A 25,631-nucleotide genomic window follows, 5' to 3' on the forward strand; every position below is an offset into this window, starting at 1 on the left:
TTTTAATTTTTTCCTAAGCAGAAGAACATCAGAGCAGCCTCTTTCTTTCTCCTGACAACTTCCTTGACTTGACTTGGTGGTCAGACTGGTGGGAAACTGACCAGCAGGTGGCGCTGTTGTAACAAAATTAATTCTTTTTAACAGTTGGAATTAAAGAAAAATAAATAATGAAATGTAAATTACAAAAGTGGTTAGAAAAGCCCCCTCATCAATTTTACAATCATTCATCTTAAAGGTTTACTTATCCTTTCAGGGAATTTCTTACTATTTGTCAACTTGTCTTTGGCAAAAGAGTTGAGTTCTGTTTTAGTGGTTTACAGATAATTCTCCCCCCTCCATATCACACTGTTTGTGGGCAGGAGCAGGGCAAGGGAATGGACAGAAGTTAACCATCTGTATGCTGCCCCTTTGTCAGTGTAGCAGCTGCACTCTATAGGCCATACGACAATAGGGTAGTGGAAGGGGGATAAACATAGTCATTGTGGCAAACAGATCAATTCTGGGACACAGTGATTGGCTCATATTGATCAGCAAGGTCCCATTGGTTTGGGGGGATTGAGATTTTTATGGTGCTGAGCCATTATTCTGCCGATAGAGTGGGAGCCGGTGGTGCATAATCATTACCCGGCTGCACTGCTGTAGCTTCATCTTCCATCCTGGTGAAATTATAGGTATTTCTATGTATCAATATGTATCTCTCTGTCTAACCATAGGGTTCCCGTCCCAATCACACTCTGTATCACTCCTCCATCCCTGGCTTCACTCTCTGCTCATGGTAATGTGGCCCAGTGACTCCTATCTGCTCTGATGGCTCTTAGATTATTCTGAAATGGATTTATTTTGAAGTTCCAGCATTTGTACAAATATATTCATCCTTCTCCTGCTAGAGGGGTCAATATGTGACCAACAGAGGAGCCCGGACCATTGTTCCAGTGCTTGGGCGGAACATGTTTCTGTACTGGAGTGTCCAATAATTTTTTTTATTTATCGTTTGCCAGACTACATTTCCCAGCATCCTCAGCCAAACCTAGAAACATGATCTGAAACCTGATTCTTTCCAGGCATTGTGATTAAATATATCAAGCATCTCCTTGTTGTTGCTCACCAGGTCCAAAATGTCATACCAGGAGCCCCTGTGCTTTTACATAAAGCCCAGAGTTTACGGCAACTGGCCTGACAAATCCACCTCCAAACCCAACAAATTGTCAGACCAGCATCCTATTTAAAGGGGTTGGTTCACTTTTAAGCTAACTTTACGCATGTTATTGAACGAGTGGGATAAGCAAAAGATTTTGTCGCTTTTCACCAAGAAACAATGCCCCTGTACAACTCTAACGTATAGTAAAAAACTATGCTCTCACCAAACAAGCAGATCCTACAGTCTATGCCCAACTTCATTCAATTGCCCTGAATTCATAGAGGTCTCTTTTAAACTGCAAAACCAATTGGTGCCCACCCATCTCTTGTTTTTAGAGAGGAAACTCTCTGCACCTCTTTATTCAACTGCTTTCTCTATCTCTCTCTTTCAGTGCAAATAGTTCCTTCTGTCTCCTTCCCTTAAATTACCCACCCAGGGGGCAGATCAGAGCCTTAGCCTACGCTGGTGGGGGTTAAGCTGTGGGTTAAGCTAAGAGAAGTCAGTGTATGTTCACCAGGGACTGTACAGTGTGTGCTGAGCCTGCGGCCTGTTCTGCTGATTGGGATCCGACTTCTGAAAGCTCTAACTATGAGAGAGGGAAGGGAGCTGGGAGTCTCTGGAGCCGGAGATGGGGCGATTGGGGTATTTTTCTGACAGTTGTACAAATGATTTTGGCTCAGCAGCTCATGGCCCGATTATTCTATTGTTTACACTGATTTGCCTTTGGGGACAGTTCCTGCTGTAGCTGCTGCTATTCTGCAGAAAAACATACCTCTTCTGTGGCCACTGAGGGTCCCCATGCACTGACCCTGTATTTGAAGGCAATTGTCTTTGCCTTTACAACTGGACCAACAATAATGGCAGGGTCAGCGACCCCTTTTCCAGCTTTGCAGCTTCCAGTGGTTTTAGAGGCCTTAGTAGCATCGAGTTAATGATCGAGAAACACAAGAAAGGTTCCTTGTTGCATAGAATTCATTTTTGCTTTCATATTTTGTCGTTGCTGCTCTGATCTGGGCGGACTGGTGTGCAGTAAGGAGCATACAGCAGCATTTAATATTTTAGTATTAAATAATGAGGATGTTGGGTGCAGAGGTTTCACCTCCAGAATCTACAGATACGTCTAAATAGCGCCGTCCACTTGGCTTTTTGCCAGTTCTCTGACAAATTCTGAGCCCTGTCGCACCTTTTTATTTATTTTAATTCACAGCTGCAACGCTCACATCCATCGAAAGCAGATCACCATGGCAACCGGTCAAGATCAGGAGGGTGAACAAGTGGTTCCTGATGAAGGTGCAGAAGACGACGTCAGAGCAGTGCAGGCTCACTACCTACACAATCCATCTCCCAGCAGGTAATTCATAAAGCTTTCCCAGCGCCCCTCTCTTCCTACTTTATCACTGTGTCAGCATCAGGGTGACCCTGGGAACTAAGCCCAGATAGGAAATAGCCATGACATGCGGTGCGTGTGTGCGGATAAGTAGGTATAACCTTGTCTTTAATACTTTCCCTTTTATTGCAAAGGGTTGCAAAAATTTAATTATAGAAGGCAAGAGCTGGATTGGGCCTGCCAGGTTAGTGGAAAGGGATATCTATTAACCATCCAGTAGGGTAACGTAATAAAAACCAAACAGGTCTAGTAACCCATAGCAACCATTCAGAAGCTCCTTTCTGAAGCTGCAACGGCTTACTAGAGCCAGATCAGGCTTTGCAAACCTCTCCTTGCAGATGCAATCACGCTGTGTGACAGCCTCACGGGAATAAAAGAATAATGGCACTTGTTATAAGTGAATATTACTGAAATTGTCCCCGGGTGTCATTGTTAGGGACGAGCTGTTTTTGGGATCTTGGTCTCATGGAAGCCCCTTCTGTGGTTCTATATTACAGGGCTGTTTAACTATCACACTGCACGCTCTATGCTAATGGGGACAATTATCCAAGGGACATTTAAAAGCCCAATACACCTTCCAAAAGCTCCAAATAGGGTCCAGACCCCAAGGTTGCACCTGCATTCTGTAATGGTGGTCTTTCTTGAATAACGAGATATGAAGCACACCATCCTCCGGCTTTGCTTTTCAAGCATTTTATTACAGCAGAAAATTAACACAAGCTTTCGGGGGGGGAACCCCTTCCTCAGGTGAATTTTCCACTGTAATAAAATGCTTTTAAAGACAAAGCCGGATGATGGTGTGCCTCATATGCTGTTATTCAAGAAAGTATTTTGTTTGGCTTGAAGGTGGCTTGGGAGTGGAACCACCCGAAAAGAAGTAAGCGGTGTGCTGAAGAGAAAAAAAGAGTATTGGACTGTTCTGTATTGCTGGTGTCATTAGCTAGGGGATATAAAACGGCATTCACATGAAGTATGATTTTTATATCCCCTTTAAAGCATTGCCCTCCAATATCATGACTAGTGCTAGGGTCTGGGTGCAGTCGGAAGAGCTGGGGAACCCCCACCCTCTTATGGACCGAGTTTTCAGTAGGTATTTGCATCTGGTGGGCCCCAAGGGGGGTGGGGGCTCAGGTGCAATCACACCCCCCTGGTATTTCCGCCCCTGGTGCCCACCAGATGAAAATGGCAGCTGCCAACTCTGCTGCATTACTCTGCATTTACTGGGGAACAGCCTCTGGAGGAGCAGAAGTTCATGCGGTTGGAATGACAACAGAATGCTGTGTCTGTGCAGCTGACTAAAGTAATAGATGGGGCTGTATTATACCTCAATCCCTTTATTATAAATAAAGACGAATTATACTTTTCTAGGGCCAAGTCGCACATTGTGCAGGTCACTGACACAGCAAAACAATCTACTGACAATCTAACATAGGTGCACACAGTCGTGCTCTGATACATAAGGGGATACAATGAGAGAGAGGAAACAGGGAAGATTTCACCTTGACCTCCGGAACAGAGGGAATCACTTGAAAGCTTATCTTGTGAATGAATCGGGGGCTACAATAGTCGCACAGCATGAGAAGGAAATATATATATATAAGAATGGCTAATGAGGCGTGCATTGAGCTGCTGTATGCATTCTCATGTAAAGAACTTTACCCAATATGACACATTCCCAAATTTTTTTTTTTTAATTCAGATGACGGTATTCCTTTAAATATCTGCTTAAAATATGTAAGTCATTTCGTTATAGCAGGAAGCCAGTATTTGTCTTCCCCTTTGTTAGTGTCACACATTCCAAAATAGATTGGGGGCAAAGGGCAGGAATTGCGCACAAATACCTATTTAGCAAGGAGAGGTGCTTCAATGGTGCCCAGGTGATGGCCACAGATAGTCATTATGGTCCCTTTGTGTCGGGGTGTAAGTTCTGATCCGTCACGTGCCGCCTCTTGTCCTTGGGAGGATGGAGCTGCTCTGGGTTTGTTCATATAGGGAAAGAACACATTATTATGCTTTATTTATATACGGCTGATATATGCCGCAGTCTCTGTCGCATTGGAGCTTACAATCCAAGATCCCTATATTGCAAAGGCAATACTGACACTGGGTTCTGATTTTCCCTACCACTGCTCTGCACAGCTAATTACATATGCAGATTGGGACAGGAATATGCAATAATTATGCAGATTCAGGCTGGGACATATTTGCATGTATAAATCCTATCTGACTATGCCAACGAAGCAGCGGGCGTAAGCAGAGAGCAGGGTAATCATATTTAGCATATTTTGTTTATGCTCTGGGCACATATTTGGCCATATTTACATTAGAACAATTTGCATGACTCCACCCATAGTTCCTAAAGTCAGGATAAAAGACTTTGATTTTTGGTTTAAGGCAGTGCTATATACATGTATAGCTTGAGGCATGCGCCTACCTTCTGTATTCATTGCTTGACCTGCATTGTGAGGGGCTCATTTGCTGCTTTAAATCCTTCTCTCCCTAAGCTTGATGGTTCCCCTGCTTTTGTTCATGAGTCACAGCAAACAGCTGCTTTATGATTGAATGGCACCTAATTCATGTCAAAAATGGCTCCTGTAAGGGGGCCCATGTGGCTGCTGACATATTAAAATTAAAGGGACACCGAGAATTTCCTAACAAACAAAGTCCATATCACTTAACAGAAATCTGAGCTGTCGATTTTTTAATAACACCGGTCTTTGCTGAAAATGTGTCAGTGTCACTTTAAATTTGGTTATCTAATTTATTCTATATGTTCAAGTTGTTATACTGGCTGAATGTGTGAAGCTGGCAGCAGAGTTTCTCTGTCACAGTAAGTCCCGTCCCAGTGTGTCTCCCAATCTAAATTTGGTGCGTGACTTGTACAGCAGGCAGCATTTACAGATCACCTCTTTAAAAGCAAACAGCTAATTGGCTACTATAGTTTATTAGATGAGGTTCAAACATTGTGACTGTAATTAAAATTATTATGCACAGGACCCTGACTGTTATATGGGCACAGGGGACTGGGTCACAGCAATAGAATAGGGCCACATTTAGAAGACAGAAGGGGGTTACCTCTGGCACTGGGCACTGGTGTGAACAGTTGTTGTGCTGAAGGCAGGCTACTATTAGTAAGGTGGCCATACACGTAGAGATTTGCTCCGTCGATTGAGGTGGGCGATATCTGGCTGATCCGATCATGGGCCCCAAATCATAATGCTGCCAATACAGGTGCTCGGATCGTGGGACTGCATCTACGAACAGATGCGGCAGCGATCCGACGGGATTTTTAACCCTGCCCGATCGACATCTGGCCGACAGACAAATATCGATTGGGGAATCCCGTCGGAGGGCCCCACATACGTGCCAATAAGCTGCTGACTCGGTCTATTGGCGGCTTTTATCGGCCCGTGTACCTTTACCACTGACATACATCCCGCCCACCTGTCCTGGCACCAATATGTAATAAACATGCATCTAATACATAAATATATATGTACCCCCTCTTGTAAAATATAAGGATATTATAAGTTACCGAGGAGTTTCATGACCATATAAAAACACGAGGCCGAAGGTCATGGAACTCCGAGGTAACTTATAATATCCTCATATTTTACAACTGGGGGTACTTTATTTATTATAATTCAGCCTCGTGTTTTTATATGGTCATGAAACGCCTTGGTAACTCATAATATCCTCATACGTTTCAGTGAGTCATGTGACAGAAATGACATCAGAACTCACCGTTTATAACTGATGACATCAGAACTCACCATTTATAAGGATATCATTTACAAAATATTCATGGCTTTTGTGTATTATATATGTAAATGCTCAATCTCTACTCTTTGCTAATATCAGCCTCATTCACTTATATTTTGCTTTGTGGTTTGAAGCCTTATATAAGGAGCTTCACCCCTCTCAGGAAGGTGTTGTAGATATATTACTGGATTTGGAAACATTTCTCCCACAAAGAAGCCCTCTAGTGGCTAAACATGGAACTATATGAAAACAAAGGTTTATGGCAGATGATGTTCTGTGTCCAACAATAGATCCAAGAAACATGTTCCTAACTGTCAACTTCCAGTACCAATATGATCTGATATTATTAATGATTTCAGCATCTGAAAATAACAAATACATCCCTGCTAGGTGACTTACTACTCACTCATACATTGTAATTAATGAAGCTGGAACTATCTGTTGTGTCTTGTTCAGTATATTGGGGTCTTTGCTAGGGTTAGTATAATGTTACCCTGTGCCCGGTGAAAAAGGCTTCAGGATCCTCTAAAAATTAGTATAATAAATTCATCCGGCACTCAGGTCAAAATTCAAGCAGGGACAAACCCTTGCTGAGTTTATTTGCAAGGTGCAATTTTTCGGGGGGGAAACCCCTTTGTCAAGCATACAAACCAGTGTGTGGAAAGGCTACACCCCTTGTGTAGCTAATTAGCATAATTAATTTGTTTTAACTGCTCACAGTCGAAATGACCAAATTTATTGTAATTGGTCCACTTACTAATATTGCATAGTAAAATAAATTTGAAATAAAACCTCAAGTGCAACAAAACCCAATGTCTCCAAAACTTGAATTATCCAAAAACTCCATTTAGTATCCAAAATCCAGGAACCCTGTTAACCAGAAAACCTCGGAAAAAAGTCCAAATAGTGTCCAACATTACTGAATGTCCAATACTAGCAAATTTTACTATGTAATATTAGTAAGTGGACCAATTGCAATGAATTTTGTCATTTGAATTGTGAGCAGTTAAAATTAATTATGCTAATTAGCTACACAAGGGATGGTGTTAAATAGCCTTTCCACACACTGGTTTGTATGATTGACAAAGGGGTTTACCCCGAAACGTTGCACCTTGCAAATAAACTCAACAAGGGTTTGTCCCTGCTTGAATTCTGACCCGAGTGCTGGCTGAATTTATTATCTTTGCTAGGGTTGCCATCTGGCTAATATTTTACCGGGCTGGCCGGTAAAAATGATGGTTGATCCCAATGTTATTAATAGGGAGAAAAGATAAATATATAGGAAGGCTGGTATTTTTTTCCAGAAAAGGTGGCAACCCTAGTTTCTGCATGTGGCCCCCCTTACTCAAGTGAACTGGTCTGTGGTATCTCTGTACAGACTATGAGCAAACTTAGGGGCTGTTCCTGCTGAATTGTGATTAGTACAGAGGAATACCTATGCTGTCATAGTTTTATAGGATCTCTCTGTACAGGCTATGAGTAAACTAAGGGGGCTGTTCCTGCTGAATTGTGCTTAGTACAGGGGAATACCTACGATAGCACTTGGCAATCCTCTGGGGCTGCTAGAGGAGTCACAGGTTTGGCCTTTATTAACCGATGAGAAACCACAATATACAGGTCCCTGCCCTAAATAAATAACAAGAAATGCATATGCAAAATCTATGCAATTATTCTTGCTTATTACATATGCAAAATTATGCTACTTGTGTATGTAAAAATATACCCTAATTACCCTATCTAATCCCCTTTCAGTTGCACAGGAAATGTTATTCATGAATATCATTTACAGCTCAGACATTTCCATATTTATTTGCATTTATATAAATATCTAAACAGCTTCTTTTTTTGCATTTAGAATTCTAATTGCAAATTAACTAAATCTAGGCTTTCTGTGCTGGGCAAATTAACCCATGAACTACAAATTCCAACACCTCCTGGTCACTGCTGGAGTTCCCACTGTTACTATAGGCACCATCTCTCCCTACTATACCTGCTATCCCACAGTCACACTCCCTTCCCAGAGACTATTATCCACTGTTACTATAGGCACCATCTCTCCCTACTATACCTGCTATCCCACAGTCACACTCCCTTCCCAGAGACTATTATCCACTGTTACTATAGGCACCATCTCTCCCTACTATACCTGCTATCCCACAGTCACACTCCCTTCCCAGAGACTATTATCCACTGTTACTATAGGCACCATCTCTCCCTACTATACCTGTTATCCCAGTCACACTCCCTTCCCAGAGACTATTATCCACTGTTACTATAGGCACCATCTCTCCCTACTATACCTGCTATCCTACAGTCACACTCCCTTCCCAGAGACTATTATCCCACTGTTACTATAGACACCATCTCTCCCTACTATACCTGCTATCCCACAGTCACACTCCCTTCCCAGAGACTATTATCCCATTGCTCACTCTCAGCAAGACAAGCCTGTTGCTATTAGATGTCTGGTTCATGACATGACGCTGACGGTGAATTGATTCCATTTAAAGAATAAGAAGGCAGTATAGAAGTAAGGCTGTTTAGCAGCAGGAATATTTCAGCCTGTCTGAGTGATTTCCTATTAAAGTCTGATAAGTTGCAATATTAGTGGTGCAGACAGACACCAAGGTTTTTGCAAGTACAGAAAAATATATAAATACAAACTCTCAGTATCAAAGATTACATCTCCTATACAGTTCAATTTGTGAATTTGATGTGATATAGACATTGTTATATATATATATATATATATATATATATATATATATATATATATATATATATATATATTATTACAATGTGTGCCAGAGAAGGCACTTTAAGGGTTAAAGCTACTCACAGAACAATATTATATAGCCCTATGTGGCACTTGTATCATGGGAAGGGGTTAAGCAAGAAGCCCCATTATCTCTGGGTATGACTGTTGACTGGATTCTAGGTATTATCTTGTCCCTAGTGCCAATTATCTTGATGATACAGAAATCGGCAGTGTGGTATCTCCACTCATTAGGGGTCAGCCTGGGATAAAGTGATTATCTCTTAGGAGGCAATGTTCCCAAGGTAGGACTCATTTTCTATCATAAAACTATGGCAGCAGAAGTATTCTCCCGTACTAAACACAATTCAGCAGGAACAGCCTCCTAAGTTTGCTCATAGCCTGTACAGAGAGATCCCATAAAACTATGATAGCATAGGTATTCCCCTGTACTAAGCACAATTCAGCAGGAACAGCCCCCTAAATGTATTCAAAGCCTTTACAGAGAGATCCCATAAAACTATGGCAGCATAGGTATTCCCCTGTACTAAGCACAATTCAGCAGGAACAGCCTCCTAAGTTTGCTCATAGCCTGTACAGAGAGATCCCATAAAACTATGGCAGCATAAGTGAGACAATTCATGAAAAGTACATGGTCCTTCTATGGTACTTCAGTTCGGAATTGTGCACCTTGAGACACGGGAACCCTGGAGCACCCTCAAAGATGGCAGTAGCTCCAGGGTTGCGTCAATAGGTGCAATCATGACGCGCTGATCACCAAAAGGGATGTAATCCCAGTTTTAAAAATTATCCAATCCGTCAAAAAGCTTATTCTTGGGGGGAAAAACATGTCAAAATTACCCTTTGAACTTGCACTTATATCTTTCCAACTGGCCATTCCCTTTCCTTACATCTGAATTCTAATCACCATTAAGGTACGTCCCCCTCCCCCCATTCCATATACATTCTTTTACCTTGATAGTCGACGTCATCCAACTCTGGGGACACCATAATGATCTGATTGGATATTTTTATTTGGAAGTCCTGCCCACTTCAAATATGAAGAACACACAAAACACACATTATGGGAGGCTCTCACACCCCAGGGATTGCTCCTAATTTGCCCCTTTTCTATTCCAAATAGAAGGCGTTTAACCTGTAATTAGGAATTGCTTGGGTTATTGTGTATATATATATATGTATATACATTTAATCACCACCTGTGTGTTTGAGTCAGTGGAAATTAAACCGAGGGTTAAGCTGGATAATACACATGACACTGCACTGCCCTTATTTAAAATCCCATTTCAAGGCGAGAGTTTACGGAAAACATCGAAAAAAAAAAACCTGGAATTTATTAGCCGCTGTTCCCTTTTCCCTATGATTTTGTTATCCCTATGGAACAGACGGCAGAGATGCGGCGTTTAACATAATGCTGCACTATAGCACCCATCCCGAGGGCTCGTCCATGTTCATGTTGTTAAAATCGTATCACCTTCATTTGCCCTTGGCTAAAGCTTCTTCTTAGAATTTTTTTCATGAAAAAGTGTTTTTTTTTTTTAAAAAAAACTGCGTTTTGTTTTAAATTCATGGGTTTATAGCGTTTTTTCCCCTGATATTTATATGTATTTTTTTTATATTTATATAGTGGCATTTGATGCCCTTTTATTCTCTGCTAAGAAAAATCAAGATAAAGAAGCGCCCATCTCATCGTTCCCAGAATGCCCCGGGAAGCACATGAAAAACGCACGGCTTGATGATCCTTCCCTCTCGACCTGTATCCAGATGGCTAGCCTGGTATCGATCCGTTGGTAATATATAACATGATGAATGTGGATGCTTATTCCTGTCACCTTGGATACAAAATCCAGTGGTCCTCACTGATTGAATCCCTCACTATTATTTCCACCGCAGAAACAGGATTTTTTTTCCCTTTTTTTGTGATGTGTTTTCATAGTGAGGTTGTGTTCTTTGCTGATCGCTTTTCGGTGTGCGCATAATTGGAAGTTGGAATAGAACCAGGAATCAGATACAGGAGGACAAGGAGATAGGGCCGGGGCTTTTGTAGGCAAAGACATTAAATAGGAAAATGGAGCGGATTGAGTGATAGAATCAGCTAACATTAAAATCAAGTGCCAGGAATGAATAGAAGCCCCCGAAACTGTTTTTTGTGTGTGTGTATAACGAGACATGAGGGGAACCGGTGCTTAACCCCTTGTGAATAAAAGGGCCTTGATGTAGAGCTGTTAGAGCCGGCTGCCGCATTGTAATTCTAGGGGGGGGGATCGCTGACGGCTGCGGTTTATAACAGCGGAATGCAGCAAAAAGGCACATTTCAGGACTTTTTTTTTTTTTGAAAGAAAAATTTGGTTTTTGGTCTTTTTAATGATAATGGATATGCTCCTGCAGAACCCGGGCAGCCAAATTCCCTGAAAAATGGTATTTGATGACTGACGCAGCAGGGCCACAAAGGCAATTAAATGATGTATGGGCCCAATGTTAACAAAAAAAAATGATTCCATATATATATATATATATATATATATATATATATATATATATATATATATATATATATATATATATATATATATATACACATATATATATAAGAGGCAGCACAGACCTAGGGATAATGACCCAGAGAACATTGGGGGCGGCTGCACATAAGGGACATAGTGAATTCATGTATTATTCTGTCGTCATTTCAGCCATTTATTACAGACCTTTATCACAATCATTAACATCCCGACACAGGCCTGAGACATTGATGCAATTAAAAAATGTCAGCTCTCTGTGTCCTTCAGCCTACCTTGGACTCTTTGTACTTGGGTCTGAGGGTTAATCTGGCTATGCCTGGAAGGACACAACTGCCCCACAGCCCCCGTCTTCCCTATTTAGTGGGTTAACAATAGGGGGAGCAGACCCTGTTTCTGTGTGGGGTCCATGAGGAGAGGGGGACATGGTGACAATCTATGATCCCTCCACACTACTGCCCTTCCATCTATCTGTTTGTCTGTCCATCTATCTAATCTATCATCTCTGTCTTTCTATCTATCAGCTATCTCTCTCTATCATATCTACATCTCTATCATATCTATATATCTATCTCTTTCTCTATCATCTATCTATTATCTATCTATCTATCCATCTATCATCTATCTTTTTCTCCCTCTGGCTTTGCCTGGAAGGACAGAACTACTCCTATTTAGTGGGTAACAATAGGTGGAGCAGACCCTGTGGCTGTGTGGAGCTCATGAGGATCTATGATTCCTCCACACCATTGCACTATGTATATCTTTATCTTTGTCTCTATCTCTCTGCCTTTTTTCTCTATCTATCTATCTATCTATCTATCTATCTATCTATCTATCTATCTATCTATCTATCTATCTATCTATCTATCTATCTATCTATCTATCTATCTATTGGCCCATTAATGCAGTCCCCTACTACCAGATGTGCATAGACTCCTATTCTGATGTGATCATTGGACCAGGCCCAAACAATTAGATCAGAATGAATTGGCCCATGCTAGTGTATGGCTTTTTTGAGGTTGCTTGGAGAGATTGCAGTAGAGTGGATGGAATGATCTGCACACAGTTGCAATCCCCCTGTCCCCCCTCTAAGCGAATCAGGAAGAAATCCCTCAGCCTGGACAGCAGCTCATCCTGCCTGACTATATAGGGGGCAGCTCAATGCTCATCCTCTTTCCTGAGGAAATGAACGAAGGGTTTGCTTTGCCTTTGTACAACTGAGATCAAATGATACCAATAATGGGGCCGAATGATTTTCCCAGGTCACTGTATAAAGCAGCTGCCCCACTGTACTAAGTCTACTTTGGGTACGTGAGGTGCATATAGTTCTAGGACTTAGCCCATAATTTGATTACTGTGAACCTGAGCTCAGTAATGAAATGATATTTTGCTGCCTCAGACCGATACACTGAGTCAACCTAATCGGACAATATACTTTATTCCAGCATATTAATTATGTTCCATTTATATCCCCTTTAACAAATGGTACAACACCTGGGGCATGGGTTATTCTGTTCACAGATCATTCCTCTCTATATATCTGTATTTACACAGATGAGTAGGAGCTGCCATAATGCTTCAAATACAGTATTAGGGTATTGTGGACATAGAATATTCCTCCCCTGTCTATTAGCATTGATACGTAGGAGCTGCCATTGTGGTTTCCCTTAGACACTAAAGTCTGAGAGGGTGCACAGAGCTCCTTCCTATGTCTTTCTCTATCCTGTATATACAAGTGGGAGCTGCTATAGTTTTCGACTTTACTGAGCCATTGTCAGTAGTTAATACCAGAACAAAGCCGTTAGATATCACAGTTTCCACTGGCCCTGTAGCCTACAGCAACACTTCAGCAATGAGGTTTGATCAGTCTGGGGCAGACAGAATTCTCAAAGCAATTGCTATTTGTTAATGGGCCGGAGCAAAGTTTAACCATGTTAGTAAACAGGCCGTAAGGATCTTCAGCAGAGATGTGTGACATTTGCTCTTTGTCTCCAGCTTCTCCATGTTTTCCGACGCCTACACCGAGAGCATATTCCTGGAACCCATCCATCTTTCATCCTTCGTGGGTGCTAAGCAGATCATAAATGAAGGTAAAGGGGGTCTCTCTTTAACATGAGAACACTTGGTCTGTAGGGTATCTGGGAGTTACATTCAGTGAAACCTCAATTTTACATCCCCTGATTTTAAGTTTTCCCTCATTTTACATTGTTGTTTTGTGGCCCCATCTCTATATATATTATGCATAATACATTTTCCTGATTTTACATTTTCCTGGATTTTACATAATTTTTTCTGGTCCCCTGAAAAATGTAAAATTGATACCTGGCCGGAAGTTGGCCAAATGTAGATCAGGCAGGTTTAAAAATCTCACTGGAACGAGGACCACATTGGTTTGTTGATGAGGTCCTTGATCCAACCACCCACAATCTCCTTATTGTTATCTGATCATTGGACCCAAGGACCCACAATTGGATCAGCCAAATTTCACCCACCTAAAGTTGGGCATACCAGGAAGAGATCCACTCTTTTGGTGAACTCTCGAAAAAAGTAAATCTCAGTATGTATGGTCACTTTTAATCAGCTCATCTCCAGCTAAGACTCCACGTCCCGCAATGACTTGCATGTTCTGCAATTAACTAGCTTGGAAAGAAAAAGAGTCTTGGAAGAGTGCAGAGCATTGTGGTAAGTCAAGGAGTAGTCAGGACCACCAGTGGAGAGAATAAGAAGGGACAGGAGTGGTATGGAAGCTGCAAAATAAAAATGTGAGCAAAACTGTTTTTGGGAAGGTTAAGATTAACAAAGTGGTGAGACACTACAAATATAAATATTTACATAAGAAGATCCCCCCTCTCCTGATTATATTTTAGCATCCAAAATATGTATCTTTTCAGGATAATTTGTAACCTTTATCATAAACAAGCACAGATGCTGGGTATTGAGAACACAGCAGGTAAATTTTTTAAAAAAAGCATTGTATAGGCAGTCTGTGTTACTTTGAGCAAAAACACAGCAAAACAAACAAAATCCAGCAGACTGGAACAGGTGCTTAAACAGACACTGTCACCACGTAAGTACCCACTTATCTTATAATAGTATTTCAGTTTTTCAGTTTGCCTGCAATACGATTTTGTCCCATTAGTGTGTATGGTACAATAGGGTCATTTGCTGTGCCTCGGCTAAGCCTCCTTATCTCATCTGCAGGCATCTTAACAGCAATAACTACCCCCCATGGGGCCCAGGTGCAGGTCATGCAGTCAGGCCCCCCCCCCTCCAATTCTCACACTCCCAAACCACTGGCAGGTCCTGAGGGGGTGCGAACCCCGGTGCAGTCTCACCCACTTGCACCCCTGGTAGTTCCGCCACTGCATCTGAAGCAGCAGAATAATAAAATTCGTTAATATAAAGGGCTGGGAGGAACGTGGCCTCAACCAAACGTTGAACATGTTTTCCATTTAAAGGAACAGTAACACCAAAATACTGTTTTAAAATAATGAAAATATCATGTACTGTTGCCCTGCACTAGTAAAACTGACCTGTTTGCTTCAGAAACACTACTATAGTTCATATAAACAAGCTGCTGTGTAGCCATGGGGGCAGCCATTCAAGCACAGGATACACAGTAGATAACAGATAAGTACTACTATAGTTCATATAAACAAGCTGCTGTGTAGCCGTGGGGGCAGCCATTCAAGCACAGGATACACAGTAGATAACAAATAAGTACTACTATAGTTTATATAAACAAGCTGCTGTATAGCCGTGGGGGCAGCCATTCAAGCACAGGATACACAGTAGATAACAGATAAGTACTACTATAGTTCATATAAACAAGCTGCTGTGTAGCCATGGGGTCAGATAGTCAAGCACATGATACACAGTAGATAACAGATAAGTGCTGAAGAATCATTGTATACTACAGAGTATCCTGTGCCTTTTCTCCTTTTTTAGCTTGAATTGCGAACTGGAGAGTTGCTGAATAAAAAGCTAAATAATTTAAAAAACCACAAATATTTAAGAATGAAAACCAATTGCAAATTGTCTCAGAATATCACTCTCTACATCATACTTACAGTTAATTTAAAGGTGAACAACCCCTTTAAGGTTTATACTATTAACAAATCCCTTTGGCAGCCAAACATTACTGTTAATGAGCTTATAAATGATTTGTTTAATTAGTGATTTTAAGATAAAATATATAGCACCCGTAATGTGGAAACCCATTAACCAAAAGGATTTGTAGTGCAGCTATACATTGTATGGTTTATACAGTACCCTGTGGGGAAACAACAAAACTTAGTCTGTTACAAAGTATCGTAATGCGGCAGAAACAAACATTTCGGCTATGGTTTCCATTCTGTGGCGTTTGTTGTCCAGCAGCAGAGCTCAGGTAATTATAAGACAGTAACCTTGACAGCAAGACTGTTCCGTGTAATAAATGTCAGATTTATAAACGCTGTGTACTTGGGGCTCGCTGGGAAGGGTGACTTACTGTGAATGTTGGAAGTAAATTAATGATAGGAGGAAGGTCAGTTTTAAAGGGACTATGTTACCCGTTGGATGAGCTAAACAACAGTCACAAGTGCACTCATAGATTACAATAGGTGTGCCTGTATGTTTTATGTACATGAGGGGTTGTGAGCAGCAGTTCTGCCCTGCTTTATGGCAGCTGAGATTCTAGCTATCTGTATAACAGAGCATTCTGTCCCAGTGGCTGCACAGATCCTATCTGATCCCCATTGGAAGCAGCAGTCCTGTCCTGCTTTATGGCAGCTGCGATTCTAGCTATCTGTATAACAGAGCATTCTGTCCCATTTAGTAATCAGCAGTTTATAATACAAAGTTAACTGTTCTAGTGTTTCTGTTACCTTTACCTATAGACTGGTTGTTTAAGGAGAGAGGAAGATATAAGCTGAGTCACAACCAACAAAACCAAGGATTTTAATATGGATATATTTAATGTGAATGAAACCAGAAATCGTTTAGCTTATGTTAAACCCCAAAAACATGTGATTATACGTAATAAATTATATTACAATGATATTCCTCACACTAACTGTAATATACCCATAGGCACTTATTCTACTCTATTCCCTTCATATGTTCTATAACTGAGGCAAGAGGGGCTTTACTGTTACTGATATTTACTAACCTTTTCCCAGGGAAATCTCTGATGAAAAGGACTGAGGGTTAGGAAGACACAGAAGACTAAATGGCATCTTTCTCTCCTTCCTATAATGGATTTGGAGTAAGGTTTTTTTTTAGTGCTAGAGATGCCGCCCATTTGCAAACAGTGGAGTCATTATAAGGAAGTGGTTTTCAGACTTATTTGGTTCACTCCCTCCTTTACTATGACATGATTTAGAATTTTGTTGTGAGGTCTAGTACAGTGATCCCCAACCAGTAGCTTGTGAGCAACACGTTGCTCTCCAACTCTTTGGATGTTGCTCCCAGTGGCCTCAAAGCAGGAGATTATTTTTAAATTTCTGTCTTGGAGGCAAGTTTTGGTTGTATAAAAACCAGGTGCGCTGCCAAACAAAGCCTCAGTGTAGGTTGATAATCCACATAGGGGCTACCAAATGGCCAATCACAGCACTTATTTGGCACCCCAAGAACATTTTTCATGCTTGTGTTGTTCCCCAACTCCTTTTACTTCTGAATGTTGCTCACGGGTTCAAAAGGTTGGGGACCCCTGGTCTAGTAGATGAGCCCAGAGATTATTTTGATATTCTTACATTTATGAAGGTCATTTGTGTTCTCAGTGCCACTTTTTCTGGGAAAATATACTTTACCATAAAGTAACATACAAGGACTTTAGAAATCCCTGAGAAGTCACATTAATATATAAACCCACTAGATCAAAGGTCAAGGAAAACTATCATCATGCCCAGAAAAGTATAAACACTGCACTGTATGGTCTCCATCTACAGCAATAATGGGCAGCCATTCAAAGCTATGCTCCGGGGTGAAGTCTTTCACATGGGGAGTGCAAATCCCACAATACATGGAAAGTCCTTCATTCATTAGGGCAGGAATCCCCAACCTTTTTTTACAGTGAGCAACTTTCAAATGTAAAAAGAGTTGGGGAGCAACACAAGCCTGAAAATAGTTCCAGGGGATGCAAAATAAGGGCTGTGATTGGCTATTTGGTATATGGATTGGCAGCCTACAGAAGTCTCTGTTTGGCAGTACACCTGGTTTTTAAACAACCAAAACTTGCCTCCAAGTTAAAAAATAAGCACTTACTTTGAGGCCACTGGGAGGAACATCCAAGGTTACTCATGAGTCCCTGGTTGGGGATCAAAAATAGTTGGGGATTCAAATTGCTCAAAAAATGATCATGCTGCAAATATTCCATCACTCCAAAGTCTGTGCTAATTAGTTGTGCAATGGTTACATGTCAAATTGGGGCAATTTCACCATTCACTTATAACCTGAGCAAGCAGACGGCTATTTCATAGGAGTTGCATGGGCCTCTCACTGACCATCCCTTGTTTTCTAGAGCTGAAGGCAAAGAAGTGAAGATTGACACAGTGAGCCCTGGGATGCTAGAGACGGCTGAGCAGCTGATGGTTGAGGATCTGGAGAAGATTGATGAGAGAAGCCTGTTCAACTCTCCCTGGCGTATATTTATCAAAGAGTGAAGTTAATAGTGAAGTTCCGCCACTAGAGTGAAATTCCTCCACTCTCCATTCATTTCTATGGGATTTTTATAGGTGTATTTATCAAAGGGTGAACTTTCACTTTCACCCATTGATAAATACGCCTTTCAAAATCCCATAGAAATGAATTGAGAGCTGCGGAATTTCACTCTAGTGGCGGAACTTCACTCTTGGATAAATTTACCCCCCTGCGTCTTAGACTTACAGAGGAAGCTGATAAAAGACCGCCGGGAATCTCCTTTGAACATTGTGGATGAAGTCTGGCCCAATGTCTTTATTGCCGAAAAGTGAGTTGTGATTAAGAAAATACCGTAAAAACTTTCCAACATTTAAATAAGACCTGCTAGAAGATGTCAGCAGTTTCTTGTTATTGACTGAAACCCCTCAGTAAAGTGTCTTCAGTTTCAGAAATATAGAGGCATTGGTTAAAGTGTTTGCCCAGTAGGCTTACAATTGTTATTGAGAGTTCACAATACCTTTTGCAGTCTATGCACTAGAAAAGCCTAATTTCCAGTATTACATTTTTGGTAACCAGTGGGGTGTTGCTGCCTGAGGTGAGTTTTTCAACTCCCTCATTGGTGCAGCGCCCCTGATTTTGGTGGAATCTGTTGTTGCTATATAAACACTTATACCTATAACATCCAATAATGGAAAGGCCAAACCCATAAACCCTTGGTTCATCGATAATGTTGAGTTGTACTAGTTTGATCTCAGTTCGAAAGATGAAAGAGAGGCATCATATACTGTAACTGAAGGGATTATTATTATTCTTTGTTTAGGAGTGTGCCTGTTAACAAAGGGTGTCTGAAGAGAATGGGCAATACCCACATCTTAAATGCAGGTCATGGCACCACTGTCTTCACTGGGCCTGACTTGTACTCTGGCATGAACATTCAGTACATGGGAGTGGAAGTCAACGATTTCCCGGATTCAGACATCTCAAAGTTCCTGCGACCTGCTGCTGAATTCCTGGATGAGGCTCTTCTTACATACAGGGGTAGCATAACTATACAGGAATCTAATCCATAAACAAGATTTTGTATTGTAGTGTAAAGATAAGTCAAGTAGGTGATGATATGGCAGGGCTGGGGTCTATAAGCCTTCCCATGTTACTTTTCTTACATCTTACATTGGACTGCCCTCAGGACTCGCTTACATTGAGAAGACGTTTTATGGAAGAGCCGGAGGTGAATGGTGGAGATTGCAAGAAAGTGCAGTATGGGTTGTACACTTTGGAGATGATGTTATAAAAGACCTATAAGAAGTAACTCTCAGCATCCAATCAGCAGGTAGCATTTACTGGTCACCTGTTTAAAAGAATGCATCTTATTGGTTGCTATCGTCAGGGCCTAACAGCTCTAGAAGTAGGGAAGTCCGCACCAAAGAGGAAGCACTAGACGTAAAGTCCAATTCGTGGTAGCAGCGGGATAAAGAAGTCTCCTAGTTGTATACAGGCAAGGGTTCAGTGGTAGGCGGTGATCAGGAACAACGTGAAGGAAACACTCGAAATAGAGGCTCAAGAACACCCAGGAACACCAACTAGTAGGACCTATTTTCAGGCATTGAACCCGTGTCCTGGGATCCCTTTTATTTTGAATTTTCACTCTGTTTTCAGTGCAATGACGTTATGCACATTGCGCGGGGCAATGGGACAGTGGGTGTCCCTGGGCAATACCATTGGGTTATGCTCCTGGGCAACTTAGTGCCATTTATCACATATAACAGTAAGACTCCCTGTGCCCCTGAAATAATATGAAATGTTATGGTGTCAACGTATAGGTTACTATCCCCAGTGGACAGATTAAAAAGTAGAATAAAATAAGTAGAATAAAATATATAGGTTACTCTGTGTATCCTTGTGTTACTATAGGTGGGCAATAATATTTTTTTTTAATCCTTCAAGAAATGCGATGTGCTTTGTTATGTATTCAAAGAAATCCTTAAACTCACATTATATCATATCAGGTCCTATGGCTCACTTTAAAAAAGGGTAAATAGACCAAACATATTGGTCATTTTTCTTTGTTGGGTTTAAAAAAAACAACCTGTCCAGACAAAGGTGTTATCCCTTTCATTATTAAAAATAATGAAAGGGAAAAAAAGCGAAAGGTCAGAGAAACCGCGCAGATCATGAAACCCTTTTAGTGGGAACTGAACTCAACCAAAATACACTTTATAAATCAGAGCATCTCTGGCTGAGAAGAATTCCCTCCGGCAGGGGCAGGGTTATCTGCAACGGCCTATTTGTACTTAACGTAACGCCACTGATGTGGAATTTTATTCCAAATATAAATATGGCCACGGGCCATAAACCTGGTAGCAGTTGTTTGGGAAGGAGGTGCACACACTGAGCTTTCTCTTCCAAAGCAAAATACAAAATGGACATGAGTCTCTTCCCTGACAGTGGGGCCCCTCGGGCAGGATATTGGTCTAAAATAAACCGCCGCTGTCTGACAGACCTGTGCATTTCTGATGAATCATCAGTGTTTGTGTGGTATTTTCAGCTCAACAATAACAACAGATAAAAATAACGTGGAGGGTAATGATATGATAGGGGAAAGGCTGGCTTTGGGTTTCACAAATACTTAGAATTAATGGTTAAGGTTTGCTGTTTATAATAACACGGAAATAAGTCTGGAGCACGAAGCGGCCCCTGGAAATGCTTTGTACTGTGTGGGCTCTTCTGCCATTTACTGTAGAACAGAATCCGTGCTTTCTCCATGTCTGACTGTGTCTGTTGAAAGTGTAAATGTCATCTGTCTAACTTTCTATCTATCTATTTATCTATCTATCTATCTATCTATCTATCTATCATCTATCTATCTTTCTGCCTATCCATCTGTCTATCTATATTTCTGTCTGTCTATCTCTGTCTATAATCTATCTATCTATCTATCTATCTATCTATCTATCTATCTATCTATCTATCTATCTATCTCTCTCTCTCTCTCTCTCTCTCTCTCTCTCTCTCTCTCTCTCTCTCTATCTATCTATCTATCTATCTATCTCTATCATCTTTCTATCTATCTATCTATCTATCTATCTATCATCTCTCTCTCTCTCTCTCTCTCTCTCTCTCTCTCTCTCTCTCTCTCTCTCTCTCTATCTCTATCATCTATCTATCTATCTATCTATCTATCATCTATCTATCATCTCTCTCTCTCTCTCTCTCTCTCTCTCTCTCTCTCTCTCTCTCTCTCTCTATCTCTATCATCTATCTATCTATCTATCTATCTATCTATCATCTATCTATCTATCTATCTATCTATCTATCTATCATCTATCTATCTATCTATCTATCTATCTATCATCTATCTATCTATCTATCTATCTATCTATCTATCTATCTATCTATCATCTATCTATCATCTCTCTCTCTCTCTCTCTCTCTCTCTCTCTCTCTCTCTCTCTCTCTCTCTCTCTCTCTCTCTCTCTCTCTATCTCTATCATCTATCTATCTATCCACCCACCCATCTTTCTATCTGTCTTTTTGTTTATCTATGGAACAAGGGTTATCAACCCAGTTTACCAGACAGGGACAGCTTTGCACACTCCATACTGATTGAAGGGTCCATAGGACATATTATCTATGGAAACAGGGGATCATCAAACCCAACACGTTTTTTATATTCCTTTCACCCATGGGTCTGTTTGACGGAGACTTTCGTCTTTGGGTTTTTGTTTATAGCAACGACAGTTGCCCTTTAACGCAGCCTGTATTATTATGAGTTTATAAGCACCGAACACTTAGATAGACTGGATAGACTGCATTTGTTATTTTCCTCTTAGGTTTCCTTTATTCAATTCATACTTCTATTCTTATACATCATTCTTATTTCTAAAGAAATGACAGGAAATAGGAAGCTGAAAATGATACAAGAAATATGAAACTTGGCATCCCACCCCCTTTAATTAGTTGTATCAAGGACACGCAGGCGATTAGTGGGGCCTCTTTATCCAAGGATAGAAACTGCTCTCAGAAAAAGGGATTATTAGAAATATTGTCTCACGCCGAGAACTCTGCTGAATGCCTCAGTTCTCGATGGAGGACATTTATCAAAGTTTTACAGCTGTAAAGTCGAAGAAAAGCGAGTGGAAAAGCACTGCGGCAGATTTATCAGGCCAAGAGACACCACTGTGCACAATACAAATGTTTTCCCTTCAATAAACTTGTTTAGAAACCTGTTCTTTTTCCCACCCAAGATCCCAGAATATTTCTTATAGTAACAAAGAGAAAATGTAAGGGGAACTGGGGTCTCTGTTTTGCTATGAGGAAAGAGCTGCAGAAATGAGATTTGGCCACCCTGCTGTCATCCAGTCCCAAATTATAGTTCAACAATAACAATTATACAAGGAAAATATTTAAAACACTGATATACAATATATCCATTGTAACCTTATCTGCATGGGATGGGGGGGGTTAACACTCTCTATACCCTACCTTAAAGCACACTAATCACCTTAAACCTCTTACCAATTCTCCTGCTAGCTAGTCTGTTGGGCAACACACTAACTACTATATTTATCCATACTAATAATGTCTAGAGCTACAAAGCAGCATTTACAGGGGAATAGGGGACTGCACCGATACCTGATCCCCAAGTGGGGCCCCCCGGAGTCCTTTGGTCATTAGCTTGATAACTTTGCCCAAAACTACAATAATTTGGCATGTTAAAAAAAGGTTTTGATGTTTTACAATCACTATCTTATGAAGCTGATTGTGTTCCTCAACCAACAGATTTGTTTTTATATGCACCCATGTTATGAAAATGCTCACCATGAATAGGTAAAGTTTTAGTGAACAGTGAAATGGGAGTCAGCAGATCCACAGTCCTGGTTGCTGCTTATTTAATGATCTTCCACCATATGACAATCCTAGAAGCCCTGATGACTATGCGCAAAAAAAGCTATTTACCCCAATGATGAGTTTATAAAGCAGCTGCGTGAACTTAATGAGAAATTACTGGAGGAACAGGAACAAGATGGTGAGACAAATAGCCAAGGCTCTGTCATTGAAGCTAAAGCTTCGTCCATAAGGGTGGAAGAAGAGGATGTTGAGAGCATCACGGGAGCCAAAGTTCACTCTATAACTGTTGAGGAAGAGGATACCACCAGTGTTATGGGCAGTGTCATGAGCATGGGAAAGGCAAGCGTGATCTCCAAGCAGCCAACACTTATTGATGAAGGAATGGAGAAGAAAGCAAGGTCTTCCACCTAAAGATATATCAAAAAAGCCAGATCACCAAGCCAGTCACAAGCATCTTCTACTTTAAGCATGACCTCAGGAGATGTTGGCAGGAAAGTGGACGATGACAAGTCCTCTTTATATGGAGCTGCAGGTGGTTCCTATCTAACTCAGCATTACAGCATCGTGATTTTAGAAGCACAGACTCTGTACTGTCCTACAACACACCAATAAGTGCTAATACAGACATATCTTCTTGCAAGAGGAAGATTACTCAACTAGTAAACCCTTCTATGGACTTTTTCTTGATGACGTCGATTTAAAGCTAAATCAGAAAGAGAACGAGATAAGAGAGGAGATAAGTGGGAAAATGTCTAAGTATCAAAAAGAAAGAATTTTTAGTAGTAGCAAGTGCAGTACCGCATTTAAGAAACAAAAAGGCAAAATAGAGGCAGACGACAAGACAGAAAGTTTGCTGAGTACTAATCTACCCAGTTATAAACCTTCATCAGGTCGAACAAGAAGACTAGTAGAGAATGAAAGTCTATCTGCAAGGCATTCCTCAACCTCAGAGTACCAAAGAGAGGAAGGTTCTCACTTGAATGGTTATGAATATTCCAAAAAGCTGACAGAAGAAGATGAGAACATGATAACTTATATGGAAAGTACCAGGGATTCACAGAGATATTCCAATGTATCAGAGAAAGAAGAGGAGAGTCACAGTTTTATAACATCTAAATTTAATCGAAATTTTAGAGAAGATAGCCCAGATCTACACTTAGGAGAAACATCGTACAACTTGGAAAACACAAGACGACCACAAACATATCAGCGGGAAGATGTTGGTGATTCAGATAACTCGGATACATCAGATTTTGGCACAAAAAGAAAATACAACCAGAGCATGGAGAGGAGTGATGAGGGGGGGAAATGAAGATGGCAGCAGTCTAACGGAAACTGGACGATGGTCTCAGTTCAGGAAACGCAAAGAGGAGGCTGAAGGGATGGATGAAAATGACATCATGGTGGAACCACCAGCAAGAAACCAAGACAAGGCTATGCAGATATAAAGAAGAAGATTAGCCAACACTCAACAAGCACACATCTGTTTTAATAAGGCTTTATTCATAAATACTGTGCAACCATGTCTATTCCAACAGCAGCCCCTTTCAATCAATCACACAATGTCCCACGTCAGACGATTTGCCAGTTACAAATAGAAATTCACATAAAAACTTACTCTTGGTGTGTTATAGGAAGCACTAATCTCAGAGACTTTGCAGCTGGTCTTAATCTTTTTGTGGTTTTTGAATGATTTAAATTAAATTAACAGCCAGACAGAAGTTTGGGATCCCAGAAGGAAAGAGAAGAAGATGAGGACAGGACAATTAATAATTTTTAAATAACATCCATGCTGAAAAAAACGAACTTGTAGCAGCCTAATGCTATGCCTCAAAATAAAATGTTAATATGAAAACATGCAGAATCAAAATACAAAACTGCAAATGTCTTAGAATGCTCTTGTTTACAATACTATAAGAGTTCATTCTGAGTGTGGTTCTAGTTAACATACATACGAGTATTGCCAGGACCCTAGATGAGTAATAAAAAGTAGCAATAACGATACACATAGTGCAGAGCTTTTGTTTTTAGATAGGGTCAATGACCCCCATTTCAAAACTGGAAAGAGTCAGAAGAAGAAGAAGGCAAATAAATAAAAAAAAATATAAACAATAAATAATGAAGACCAACTGAAAAGTTGCTAAGAATTGGCCATTCTATAACATACTAAAAGTTAACTTAACAGTAAACCACCCCTTTATTTAGTAACTGAAAGCATCACTGACCTGCGTTAACTTGACAAAAAATAACAAATAACACAGAATACAATAGCACAAATAACCTGTAAATGATGTCCTCATATGGTGTTTAGTGATTTAATGTGAGTCACATGGATCACTGAAATAAATGATGCACCCCCTGTTGTTAAATATAGGGATATGAGTAGGCACCTTGGCGTTCCATGACCTGTATAAACCTATTGTATATGGCCATGGAACTCCTCTGCGACATCTAATATCCTTAATTGTTACAGGTATTAATCACCTATAAAATATATCTTTACAATACATGAAAGCCATGAATATCTTGTAAATTATATCCTTATAAACGGTGAGTTCTGATCTCATCAGTTATAAACGTTGAGTT

The 25,631-nt window shown here is 40.7% G+C and overlaps 1 protein-coding gene and 1 pseudogene across 1 annotated transcript; both read left to right on the plus strand.

The window, feature by feature from the left end:
• Positions 1 to 2,277: 2,277 nt before the first annotated feature.
• Positions 2,278 to 23,784, plus strand: LOC121393114 (serine/threonine/tyrosine-interacting-like protein 2). The gene is given in 7 exon segments (XM_041583494.1): positions 2,278 to 2,489; positions 13,575 to 13,678; positions 18,096 to 18,191; positions 18,423 to 18,525; positions 19,018 to 19,235; positions 23,025 to 23,142; positions 23,144 to 23,784. Coding segments are annotated over 7 exon segments (1,062 nt in total). The 5' UTR covers positions 2,278 to 2,379; the 3' UTR covers positions 23,457 to 23,784.
• On the plus strand, positions 23,460 to 24,700 carry LOC108708874 (annotated as a pseudogene).
• The last annotated feature ends 931 nt before the right edge of the window (positions 24,701 to 25,631 follow it).

Source organism: Xenopus laevis, chromosome 2S, assembly GCF_017654675.1.
Source record: "Xenopus laevis strain J_2021 chromosome 2S, Xenopus_laevis_v10.1, whole genome shotgun sequence".
In the NCBI taxonomy this organism is placed as follows: domain Eukaryota; kingdom Metazoa; phylum Chordata; class Amphibia; order Anura; family Pipidae; genus Xenopus; species Xenopus laevis.